Source organism: Apis laboriosa, unplaced genomic scaffold, assembly GCF_014066325.1.
Source record: "Apis laboriosa isolate Shangri-la unplaced genomic scaffold, ASM1406632v1 scaffold149_cov153, whole genome shotgun sequence".
In the NCBI taxonomy this organism is placed as follows: domain Eukaryota; kingdom Metazoa; phylum Arthropoda; class Insecta; order Hymenoptera; family Apidae; genus Apis; species Apis laboriosa.
Window position 1 is genome coordinate 552,280 of NW_025221797.1, and position 14,329 is coordinate 566,608.

The 14,329-nt window shown below is 27.1% G+C and overlaps 1 protein-coding gene across 1 annotated transcript; it reads left to right on the forward strand.

Moving 5' to 3' along the window:
- The first annotated feature begins 546 nt into the window (after window positions 1-546).
- Window positions 547-13,621, forward strand: LOC122710527 (von Willebrand factor A domain-containing protein 8). The gene is made up of 19 exons (XM_043928434.1): window positions 547-721; window positions 802-882; window positions 958-1,379; window positions 1,478-1,642; window positions 7,055-7,213; window positions 7,298-7,525; window positions 7,615-7,821; window positions 8,038-8,198; window positions 8,271-8,553; window positions 8,647-9,345; window positions 9,631-10,011; window positions 10,084-10,235; window positions 10,458-10,887; window positions 10,959-11,713; window positions 11,791-12,101; window positions 12,168-12,419; window positions 12,628-13,022; window positions 13,092-13,330; window positions 13,419-13,621. The coding sequence occupies exons 1-19, from the start codon at window positions 616-618 to the stop codon at window positions 13,534-13,536; spliced, it is 5,544 nt and encodes a 1,847-aa protein (XP_043784369.1). The 5' UTR covers window positions 547-615; the 3' UTR covers window positions 13,537-13,621.
- The last annotated feature ends 708 nt before the right edge of the window (window positions 13,622-14,329 follow it).

Genomic DNA, 14,329 nt, shown 5'->3' on the forward strand with positions numbered 1-14,329 from the left:
TTATTATTTTTTGCAAATATAGAATAATCTAATTATTTATAGTGAAAAATCAACTCATATTTGATTTATTTAATAATTTAAAAAAATTAAAGATTGTTTATTAATTAGCTTTGCGCAATGTTTCTCGATTTTATGACGAAATTTAGTCATAGAATTATTAGAATAATACATATTAGAATAAGTGGATAATTACTATTATTTTTAGTTATTGAATGTGTAATATATATGTAATATGTTTAACATGTTGTGAAACTTCAAAGTCCAATATATTTTACTAAAATAAATGTAATGGAATAACGTGTTGAAATAATTATTAACGGATTTTTTTTGAGTATTTGAATTATTAAAAATTTATAAAACAACCTTATATACAACTATACGTATACATAACAATATATGAAGATATATAAATTATTTTTTAAATTATTTTAATAATAAATAAAAATATTGATGATATAATATTATGAAATACTTTATCCGTGTTTTCCCGTTTTAAATTTTGAACGTATAATTAGTGTATTTTAATCAATCTATAATCTATTTTGTTAAAGTATATTATATATATATATATATGTATTTTTCAAAGAAAAAGCATTTTTTTTGTAATTTTTTATAATGTTATATGTTTTTTATCACTTTTATCGCATTTCAACATATAAAGTTTTAACGAAATCTAAAGTGTTTCGTTCTAACCTTTCGTTACTTACATGTAAAAAATCAGGTAAAACAAATGAAGAGAGATTAAGAGATTGTTTATAAACATTGTGATATCATAGCTTAATTATTATATCCTAATTTTAGATGGCATGATTATTACAATTGGTGATGTTTCAAAACCAGTGAAATCGCCACAGAAACCTGAATATGTGCCTAAGAAATATTGTAAGTTAATCATGCTATTTTTAATATCATTTCTCTTGAAATAAAATAATATAACAATAATTTTTATTGAAATAGTATTAAATACATCTACTCAAGAAGGAGATGCATCTATATTAAAACATTTAAAATGGATGCTTCAAAAGGATGTTTTATCTCAAGATATTTTTTTAATTGGTGGACCAGGAACTAGACGTAGAAAATTAGCTCTTGCTTTTCTTGAAATCACAGATCGTGAGGTAGAATTTATTGCACTTTCAAGGGATACAACAGAAGCAGATTTAAAACAACGAAGAGAAATTAAAAATGGTACTGCTTATTATCATGATCAAAGTGCTGTAAGGGCTGCAAAAAATGGAAGAATTCTCATTATTGAAGGTGTAGAAAAAGCTGAAAGAAATGTTCTTCCTGTTTTAAATAATTTATTAGAAAATCGTGAAATGCATTTAGAAGATGGAAGATTTCTTGTTCCTGCATTGCGTTATGATAAATTATTAGAGGTATTAATGTTTTTATATTGATTTTTTATTATTATTTAATTTTATATTTTTTATTATTTATGAATTGATTTTATAAATTTACATAAAATATACATTAGACATACAGTCAAGAGGAATTAGATAATTGGAAACTTGTTAGAGTCAGTGAAGATTTTAGAGTTATTGCATTAGGTATGCCAGCACCAAGATATCCTGGACATCCACTTGATCCTCCTTTAAGATCTAGATTTCAAGCTAGACATATTCCACCTCCAAGTTTTAAAGTAAGTAATCAATTAAATATTATAAAATATTACATTTATATTTAATCAATTATAATACTATGTATTTTTGATCTAAAATTTTAATTCCCTTTTTAAAAAGGGAAAAATACATTTTAAAAATTAATAATAAAATATAAAATAATAACTTAATAGGAAAAAATCACATATTTTGTATATATTTATTTTTACAAAATTGCAAAATAATTTTTAAATAATATTTTAAATAATAATATAAATAAATATTCTAAATAATTATAAAAATAATTTCATGTTTCATTAATTTTTTCATTAAATTACATTGGAATAATATTCATCATTATATTAAAAAAAGAAAATAAAATAATATGTTATATAATATAAAATATATAACTTTTACAGAAAATCATTTACTTAATAAAAACATTGAAAATTATTAATGAAATTCAATGAAATTCTTTCTGAATATATATTTATATATTATGTATCACTTACTAGCAATATGGAAATTTCCAAATTCATAAGTTCTAAGTTTCATGTGACAACGTTCAGTAATTACTGGCGCGGCTCGTAGAAGATCATGGCGTGTGTAATTTGCTAAAGTTTTACCTGATTTATGTGACGACGTATCGTTAGACATAGGAGGTCGCACAAACCCCTCCAGTCGTTCATCCCTTCCGGTGCCGGTTTCCTTCCTATATAAACTGTTCGTAGCTGCGCTATGGTCACAGTCATCGCAGTTTAGATCGCGTGTCGCGAAAACAGTGGAATCCTATTTGTCCTTTTGTTCAACTTAGAGTCAATATGTCGGAATTCGGTCGAATGACAGACGTATTCGACACATGGTGTTACTGAAGCTACGAAGAATTATAAACGATCAAGATTTATATATAAAAAACGTGAAAATACAAAACATTTTTTTTTATAATTAAATAATATGAAAATAAAGAACATAAGAGATCATTTATTTGTTAAAAAAATAAATAATATTATATTATTTACATATAAATTACTAGTGTTATATACTTTTGAAGATAATTAATATTTTATATACATTTCTATCTATATTATTAATAATTTAACGAATTAATAAATAATTGATAATTGAGAAATGCCAGCTATTTGGTCATCATCAGAAAGACCAATATCTGTTCGTACAATTTGGGTGGATGGTATTCGACACGCGATCTTATCACCCGATGATCCATTGATCCATTCTGAATCACGTCGACGTTCTCATGTATCGAGAAATAAAACTTATTCAACGGAGTATCAACAGTTGGAATCGAGGCTGGATCGATTGAATAGTTGTTTCACAAACTTGCAGATGGTAGTTAAGAAGAATCTTTCAGAGACCAAAACAACGTCTTCTCAGATGTATCGAAAACTATCCGCACCTCCTTGTTCTAGGATGTCAACTAGTATATCTGATACTAATATTTTAGAGTCTCTTTTAAATGATAATAAAAAAATTAAAAAAAAATATAGTCATAAAGCAGTAAAAGAAAATTCAAACTTTATCATTGATAATCATCTTTTTAAAAATAATATCGATAGAGGAAAAACATCAGAGTCTGAGGCAGATTTTAAATTAAATATAACGGAATGTAAAAATGTCGAAGGAACATCCGATGTTTTTTGGAATCCATTATTTGAAAGAGTTCTTCAGTGGTTGGATTTCTCTGGAAGAACGCAAAACTTCAAGAATGATTTTAAAGATCATTTTACGGAAAAAATAATAGATGAAGAGGAACAAAAATGGAGCCTTACTAAGAAGAGAATACCTCATTTGAAATGTGATTATTTCGAGGAGAAAGAAAGAATAACGATGAGAAACTATAAATTACATAAAGAACCTAATTTGGAAAATTTTAAAAGAGAAGAAAATAAAATAACACAAAGTCGATTTCTTAAGATAAAGAATACAAAGGAAGAGATTCAAGAATTTAATAAGATTTTAAACAGTGGAGAAACATTTATAAAGTCTAATGAAGAAGAATTGGAAAATAAAATGAAAGAAAAAGCATCATCGACGATAATATCTTCTCCTGGCCGATTAAAGTTGCACATAGTAATACCGAATCTAGCTTACAAAGAAAATATGTCTTCGCAAGAATCGTTAATAGATGATCAAAAATAATATTTAATCAATCACATCATTATATATTAATTGTTGTGTAATTTACATCAGATCTTTTTAATATCTCTTATTATAATGCCTTTTAAAATGCTGATGAAAATTATTTTCTGCTGTAAAATTATTTTAACAAGAATCTTATATAATATGTGTTTTAATCACTATTTGAATATTAATCACAAGTGATAAAATTTAATATTTTTAGAGATAAAAATTTATCAAAATTCAATATTCTTAATATTTTTAATATTCACATCACTTAAAGGTAATCATCTTTATCATCTACTATTATTTATTTTTTATTAAAGAATCTAAGTTTAATTTATGAATTTTTTTTATTTTTTTTTTAAAAATATTTTAATATTATTTTATACATTTGAACCATAGTGTGCAAATATTAATGCAAATTTATATACAAGCTCGACTATTCACGCAAATATATTTTTTCATTTTTCATACATATATTCAGATATATACACACTAGATTTATCTTGGTTTTCTTGATATTTCTCTGAAATTCAATAAGTTGCAATAAATATCGTTTTATCGAGAGTCAATTCAACACCCATTATTCTGCGCGTGAAGAAGCAATGAAAATGGTGTCGGTGCGAGACATCGCGGTGATGAACCTTACACGGTTTAACATTGTTTGCATCGTTAGTAAAATACAAAGTAAATAATATATGGTAAGGATTATTTAAAAAGTTAAATAAAATTACGAGGTATTTAAATTAACTTAGAATACTTCGCGATGAAACGACAGAGTTTCTAATAATGCTTTGGAAAATTTTGCATCACGAATCTTATTTTACATGTATGAGTTTTATTTTTTTTGTGTTATAAAGTATATATAACATGTTTGAAAACAGATTTATTTATTAGTTAGAAGTTGCTTCTATTATTTATGAGTTTAACATTTTTCTTAACTTCTTTATTGTGAATCTAATATATAAAAACTTATTAATTTTTATTCTAAAGTATTTGTATATTATTTTATCTATTTGCTAAATATAATTTATTTATATTTATTTATGAAATTAAAATATATTTTATTTTAAATTTTTAATACATAATAGTAAAATATGTTGTTGAGATCATAAAATATAAGGTCCAAATCATCTGATTTATTATAATGAAATAGATATATTATTGTGTGGTATATAATGAAAGTATTAAACTTTTCATATTTACAATGTGTAATACTTTCTTTTTTAAATTAAATATATATGTTTAAATTATATATTTCATACACTTTTAATACAATTTATTTTTTTGTCTCATTTTTTCCAGAAATTTCTTTAATTTATGATTTCAATTATTGCACAATCATACAATTGCAATATTTTTACAATGGAACTGAATATTTTACATAGTTAGAACAGAGAACCGTTTGCTATTGTAGCAACTACTTGATTCATGAACTCAAAGTGCATTGAACTTCAATGATTTATTAGAGACTATAAATCGCATGTTAACAATTTCAAAGGAGATATCGATGTAATTATTCGGTATATTTAACAAGTTTGCGAAGATTTGTCATCCAGAGACGTATATCATTATATAAAGAAAGACCAGTGTCGATCTCACAATCTAACTTTTGTAAGAAAGTTTCCAATTATTCAACATTACAGTTCTGTTAAATTGCATTCGTTTAACGGGTTATTAGATGTGACATCAAAGCCAAGTCATAATGTGACTTAACATGCGATACAACTATGTGCTCATGTTGTAATACAAATTTCAACTTTTTATTGAAAGAGACGAAAAGGTTTTAATTATCGAATATTTTTAATAATCATTAGTAATCGTTCCTATTACAAAAGCATTCAATTTTTTCGCTTACAAGAAAATTGCTTTTTATACATAATTACAGAAATTATAAATGTGATAATTGTGATTATAGAATGTCTGCTTTATCACAGATATTTCTACTTATATTTAGTATTACAGACAAAATTATCATATCACTATTTATATCACTTTTAATATTATATAATTATCAATATTTTAAAATAAGAATATTTCAAGGAACGATCATACAAATTTTCATATATTTTTATCTTTTATTTAATAAATATTATTAATTCAAAAAATTTGTATGATATATTTATATTTCATGATACAAATGTATGTATGTTTCTGGATAAATTTTAAATCTTTTTTTCATTTTGTATTAATATAGATACTTAGAATTTGAGAAAGATTCAATTATTAAATTGATATTCATGAAAGTTTCTCCTTTTTTATCCCGGAATCTATTCCTGGAGTCGTTGAAGGAATCGTATTTTCCGGGGAATCACGATAATCGCGTCGATAGGTCTGAGAATGTAGCTCAATTGAAACTTTTCGATGGAAATCTGTAAGCTATCTAGAGGGTTTCGTGCCGACTGGTAGTTATTATCGTACTTGGCGCGCATTGAAGAGCTCTTTTGGTGTTAATCACTCGCGTGGACTGTTTCAAACAAATTGTGGTGTAACATTCCGTACGCTGAGTTGTTCACAATTATGCGGGATATGCGGTTCCTGGGTAAAAGGAAACAATGCGGATATCTCACGGAGATAATGCAACTATAACTTTGCTCGTTTTCGTTCGAAGGAGCGTGAATTTGTTAACTTTTCTTTGCAGATTAAAAGTATCGTTAAATATGAGTTTCGTGCACTCAACGATAAAACAGAGAAAATCTGGAAAAATTTCGTTGTCCAAGTAGAAACTTTATATAACGTCACAGAAGAAGCATCAACATTCACGTACTGTCCTGTAAATGAAATAGTAATATTCAATGATTTTTAATCAATGATTTTATTACAGATAAATTATAATTTTTATTATTATTATTACTATACTGGATATTACATATTTATAAGAATTTTTTGTAAATATATATCCATTCAAATGAGAATTTAACTTTTTAAATGGATAATCAATCTTTAATTCTACTTAAGCTTAACAATTAATTCTTTGACAGAAATTTTTCATTTAAAAATGAATACAAAAGCATGATAATATAAACTATAATATGTTTAAATTAAAAAATAAAATTAAATATAATATTAAATAAGTCTTATTAAGTCTTACTTATACTATAATATTTAATACATCTCCTAATAAATTTTAATAATATTAAAAAAAAATTACAAATGAGTGGTCTTTATAAAAGTTATCATAAAAATATATATTATAATTTTAAAATATTTTTTAAAACAATTCAATCGTTTGAAAATCTTGTTGATTTTTACGAAAATTCTTTTTGGAAAAATTTAATATTTTTTCTTTTACGATTTTTTTTTTTTTTTTTTAGGAACAATTGAACACATTAAAAAATTTAGCTACGCACACTGATACTATGAAATTAAGGCAATTATTATCGTGCTCGCACGCTTTCGTTACACAAGAGTCTGTGTCCTTAGGTCTTCCGGATTTCCCCTTGGATAATTTGTCGTCAGTTACTATTATAATGGTATATACTTCCTTTTTTTTTGAACTTTGATCTACTTAACGAATTATAATACGATTAATACGGTTAATACGAATGTAACCGCAGGATAAATGTCCAAACCTGTCGGTGTTTGACATATTTTACAGATGTTATCCGTATAAATTGTTTTTGGCGAAAGATGGTCAAAATGCTGTTGAAACCATACTCGAAACCTTTGATGTCTCAAAAATAACAACGAACGACAGTAAGATTTCAAATATTGATAAGAAAAATGAAGAGCAAAATTCGGTAAATATTAGCATAAAGTATGCTGATGATGAAATAGACTTGAATGTGAGTAAGTTGATGAAATGAAAAAGAAAAATAAAATATGATAAATTCAAAGATTATAATATTTCATTTGTACATTTTATTGAATTTAGGTTTCTTGCGGAAACAAAAATATAAATGAAAAAGGAAATAAATATGTAGAAACGAATTATCAAAATAATTTATTGATAAGTATGTTGGAATCGCATCTTGTTTCTGATTTTTGTTTAATTGGCCCAAAAGGATGTGGAAAATCTATTACTGTACAAACTTTAGCTAATTTATTAGGATACGAAGTAGAGCCTGTAGTACTCTATCAGGCAAGTATTATTATACACTTTTTCTATTTCAATTCAGTCAAATTGATCAATAGCATTTTTTCAAAAATTTTTTATTATAGCATCAAAATATATTAGTTAGTCCAATTTTTTCAGAAATTAAATGATTATGTATTTCGATGTAGTTTTGCTTAATTTGAAATATAGAATATTGATAAAGACAACAATTGATTTGAAATAATCGAAATATCTTTTTAGGATATGACTTCCAGAGATTTAATACAACAACGGACAACGTTATCTAATGGTGATACAGTTTGGAAAAATTCACCTCTCGTTGATGCAGCATTGCACGGTAAATTGGCTATATTGGATGGAATTAATAGAATCGATCCTAGCACTTTGGCTATATTGCATAGGTACACAGTTCTAAAAAATTTTTCAAAAAACTTTGTAATTGAATACAAACGATATGTTATATTTATTTTTAGATTGGTTCACGATCGAGAATTACAATTGCACGATGGTAAAAGGCTCATCAGGGCAGATCGTTACGACGAGATAAAGGAGAAACACGATAAATCTGATGCAGAATTGTACGAATCAGGTGTATTGCGTATTCACCCATCTTTTAGAATCGTAGCTTTGGCAGAATCGCCTATCGTTAACGCGTCCTCGAGGCAATGGTTGAATTCAGAGTTACTTAGTTTGTTCCTTTTCCACGAAATGAGACCACTCACCAAATCAGAGGAGATCCACATTATTCGAACGAAGGTGTTTAACCTAATTTCTAAGCCTTACATTTAAAATTTTAATGGAATCCCTCTTTTGCATACTGATTACAAGTGGTATGTTACACTGTTTTAGTACGGGGAACCTTCCACAGCTTTGTTAAACATTCTAAAACTGGCGCATGTACTACGATCCTCCAATGACCCCACTTTACAATCATTGGCCAGTTCTTTGAGCACGAGACAACTTTTAAGGATAGCGGAGAGAATGCACAAGTTTCAAAACGATGATGCTTACAACGCGGTGCATCGCGCTTGTCTGGCTCGTTTCTTACCGGCAATAGCGAAACAAGCGTTGGAAGACTGCTGTAATCGTATGGGAATTGTTCCAACGAAAAGCATGGTGGACGAAAACATCAAGTGTCAAATTATTGGAAATACCGTGCAAATTGGTAACACGGTTGTCGAACGATACAACACGACAGCTTTAACGAAAGTACCTGACATTTTATTTTACGATGTGCCCCAACACATCGCACTTTTAGAAAATTTGTTGCAAGACTTTAGTTTGGGACAACACTTGTTGTTAGTTGGAAACCAGGGTGTGGGCAAAAATAAAATTGTCGATCGATTGTTACAACTTTTAAATAGGCCACGAGAATACATACAGCTACACAGAGACACTACTGTTCAAACTTTGACCCTTCAACCGATGGTTAGGGATGGAAAAGTGGTGTACGAAGACTCGCCGCTCGTGCAAGCTGTTAAATTGGGACACGTGCTTGTCGTTGATGAGGCGGACAAAGCTCCGACCCATGTTACTTGTATTTTAAAGGTATGTTCGTGTAAATTATGTTGTATTGGATTTAATCATTGAAGAGATTATATTGACAAGGCACTTAAAAAGATATATAATCAATTAATAAATCTATTTTCAGATAGAGCTAATTTGATATCTATATAATTTTCGAATTTAATATTTTTAAATTTCTATATCAAAATTTTGTTGAAAATTATATTAATTTCTATACTTTGTAAAAAATTTATTCAATTCCATGCGATTATATATTTATTTAGAAATTTTATTCATTCATTCTAGAATGGTTTTTACTGATTTCAGACTTTAGTTGAATCTGGTGAAATGATTTTGTCAGATGGCAGACGTATAGTATCTTCTTTAACTTCTAATATAGACAATTCGAATAAAATATTGCTTCATCCAGATTTTAAGATGATAATATTAGCAAATAGACCTGGTTTCCCATTTTTGGGAAATGATTTCTTTGGAGCATTGGGTGATCTATTCAGTACGCATACTGTTGATAATCCAAGCATTGAAAATGAGATTCAACTTTTAAAACAATATGGTCCGAATGTAGATGAAAAGATAATATTTAAATTAGTAAAAGCTTTTGGTAAATTACGAAATATGGCTGATCAAGGACTGGTTTCGTATCCATATTCAACTCGAGAGGTTGTCAATATTGTAAAGCATTTAGAGGTGAGTTTTTATATTTTATTTTTTAATCACTAATATTTATTTATCATCAAATTGTTTTATTTATTTTTTTAGAAATTTCCTCAAGAATCTTTAGCTAATGTGGTACGAAATGTATTCGATTTCGATCGATATAGTGAAGAAACTTTTAATACTTTAGTATCCGTATTACATGAATATGGGATTCCTATTGGAACAAATCCTGCTAATATTGCATTAGCAAAAGAGTAAGATATTTATTAAAAAAGAATAATTAGATTAGAAAAAATTTAATAAAATAGAACAATTAATTAAAATAATTTTTATCTAATGTAAATACAATAGATAATAATTTCAATGTATATTTTTATTTTTGAATAATATATTTACAAAAATAAAATTTATTTAAAAAAAAATAAAAAACTAGAAAGAATATTATGTTTAATATTTTTTTTCCTTTTCCTTTACAGAATATCTCTACCAGAAAATCAAGTTAGTACTATTTGGAATTTTTCAAATAAACAAGAAGTACTACGCGTACAGGAAAAGTACATTAAACTAAAATCACCGAAAAATTTAATGCAAAAGTTTTTACCTTTAGACCGTATTGAAGCTAGATCAACTTTATTTACTGAATTACAAAGTTATTGGACTGTACCACTTAATAATATTAGTGTAGTCGCAGGATTAGCAATTACTAAAGGTATAAAAAATGACGGGACAGATGATATAATTAATGTACTTGCTACAAATCCATTAAAAATATTTAGTATAAATCAAGAATCAGATAAAATTCAGGAAACTTTATTATATGGATTAATAAATTACGAGGAAAGTAATAGTCTTCAATTTACAATGGCGACTGATAATAATCAAAATATTTTAGTGCATGAAGAAATAGTAAGTATTTTTAATCAAAATTAAATCAATTTTTTCTTATTATAGTCATTATAAAATATATTTGTTTTTAGAATAATGTTTTATTATTATTGAATTTAAACGAAGGAACTGTACGGAAAATAGAAATGTTATCTTTATTTGATGTAGCATCAAATAAAATAACAAATGCTTTGAAAAATATGAATATTCGTCGAAAAATGAAATCTGATTTGTTGAAGTCTCATAATCAAATCGTTTTTCATACCTATAATTCTAACAAGATAGAAATGATCGATTTAAATCTTATGTGCTTTTATACGATTAATTTGCCATTTAAGGTACGATCAATTTTACTTCCATCAGAAAAGAAATGGTTAATTGATGACACACAGAGAAACAAATATATTCTTAAAAAGTCCACATATTCGTCTCCGTGTCCAAATATTTTGCTAAAAATAGAAGAATCTAGTAAACATAATTTCAAAATTGATTCATTCCTTAACTGTACTAATAGCAGTTTGAATAGTAATTTACTTAGTGCAGCACTGAAACAGAAAATAGATTCTCCAAATCGATTGCTTGTGAGTGACAATACCTATGCCAATATTGCTGTTGGATTTCCTGATTTAGATAGTTTTAATGAACTTTATTCTTGGCCGAGAGCAAAATCTAGTAATAATTTTACCCCTACTATTTCTATGGATAATGGACAAATTATTAAGGTAGTTACACCTCAAGAAGTTCCTGATGATGTTTTTCCAAAGACAGAACAAAATTACGAAATTGCTCGTTATTTGGAAATTGTTGATATTGTAAATCATAAATTACGTTATATACCTGTACCAAAGTAAGTATTTATGATTGAATTGAATAATTATCTTTTATTTTATTTATATTTATCAAATTTATTATTTATATTTTTAGACCAGTTAATATATCGCAAATGAGTCAATTCATATATCCAAATAAGTATTTTTTACATATTTCATCTAAATCAAATCAGGATCTTGTAACAGTAGATGCAGGTGGTTGCGTTCGCCTTTGGGAAACGTCATTAACAAATATTGAAAAATCTCTTGGAGCTTGGCGAAGAATGGTAGGAGATGATAATGAAAATTTGCAAATTACAAAAGAAAGATATTCTGGCTTAGATGTTAGTAGTCCTAAACATGGTAAAATCGATGAGAAAAATGAACCACATGTTGGAGGCAATACATGGGCAGGAGGAACCGGAGGTATAATAAATAATACATAAAATATGAGTATGAAATCAAGACTGAAATGTATAATGAAAATTTTAGGAAGAGACACAGCGGGTCTTGGCGGAAAGGGTGGACCTTATCGTTTAGATGCTGGTCATACAGTACATCAACTTAGTGATGAAGAAAAGAATGCAGTACCTGAACATATTAAAAAGGCAGCGAGAGAAATGGGCCTCAAAGTATTTCAGCAACGTTTAAGAGAAATTAATATGAGTGAATATGATCATCAACTTTATTCGCAATTTAGTAATGCTGTTCAAAAGGAAGTTCAAGCATTAAGAACTATAATAGGTTAATATTTGATCATCTCATAATATTTTTTTGTAAAATAATCAAAAATATATAAAATTTTATAGGCTTTAATATGTTATTATTAAATATATATGTTATTATTTAATATGTTTAATGAATTAAATAATTTTATTTTGAGGAATAATTGAATTATACTTAGAATTATTTTAGTTTAAAAGACTCAAAATATTTCAATTGTATTTTATAGATAGTTTACAAGCCAAAAGTAAAGAACGCCAATGGTGCAGGCATCAAACTTCTGGTGAGTTAGACGATACTAAATTAATTGAAGGACTAACTGGGGAAAGAACAATTTATCGAAGAAGGGCAGAAAAAGAACCCGAGCTCGGTACTCCACCATCAAAATCGAAGCGTTTAAAATTAGTGGTGGATGTTTCTGGTAGTATGTATAGATTTAATGGATACGACGGGCGTCTTGATCGAGAGATGGAAGCTTGCATTATGGTAATGGAGGCATTTAATGGATATGAAGGAAAATTTCAGTACGATATTGTTGGTCATTCTGGTGATGACTATGGTATCGTTTTCGTAAATCACACTCACCCGCCAGTGAATAATAAACGTAGATTAGAAATAATAAAGGTAATAGTAGTTAAGAAATACTTTAATTAAACGAAAGACGCATTATTACGAAGGGAGTAATTTTTTCAGACGATGCACGCACATTCACAATTTTGCATGTCTGGTGATAATACTTTAGAAGCGACACAACATGCAATTGTAAATTTAGCAAAAGAAGACGCTGATGAATGTATTGTTGTTGTACTTTCGGACGCTAATTTTGAACGTTATGGTATTCGACCCGAGATATTTGCAAAAATTCTTACATCAAACCCGAATGTTAATGCTTTTGCTATATTTATTGGGTCCTTAGGAAATCAAGCCTTTAAGTAAGCATATATTTTTTAATATTCAAATAAAAATAATAATATTTAAAAAAAAAAATAAAAAATAAATGTTCCTGTGTTTGATTTTAAGTTTAACCAAAAAGATAACTGCGGGACGTGCATTTGTTTGTATGGATCTCAAGGATATACCTCGAATTTTGCAACAAATATTTGCTGCTTCATTGTTAAGTACCACACAATCAAATTAATGTATTATTAATGTACTATAACTTGTACCATTTTATAAATATTTATAATTGTGAATAATTAAGAAATATATTATAGTTTAATTTAAATGTACATTTATGATGTTATCATTATTATTAAATTAATCTAATCTATTTTTTTATATTTTTTAGTTAATTTCAAAATATATGTCAATAAATATCTACTAATGTAAAAGATATAAAATATTATCAAATATTGATATTGCATTTGTTACATTTGAATATTTACATAAAAAAACACGAATCTTGCCGAAATTAACCGAAAGTATACGAAGTTCATTTAAAACGATATATATCGAGATATTCAATTATGGTATTATAAATATCATTATTATAAAAGAGTTTAATTAAAATGCATCATAATACATGAAATTTGTATCAATATAATCAAATATATATAAAAATAATATAATATATAAAAAGAGAATAAAAAATACCTTTCTAAAGAACAGCATATTTCGTCAAACAGTTCACAAAATGATTCAAAAAGATTTTCAAAATCATCAGGAAATATTGCACATTTAAAAATAATATATATAATTCACACTTGAATTGAAATACACATATTTTCACGTGTTTTCACTGAAAAATTAGAATATATTGTGTAAAAAGGATTGCAGTGTGCGCGCATCCCTAGAAGTCAGGACTCCATGCGTGACAGAGTTGCCAAAAAACTGGGGGTTACGGAACAAACCGAAGTTAGCCGAAGGTTGTCGAGATAAATCGAGAGAATCGAGTGGTGTGGGGCGTATATTTGTTAGTCGCACGCCGGTCG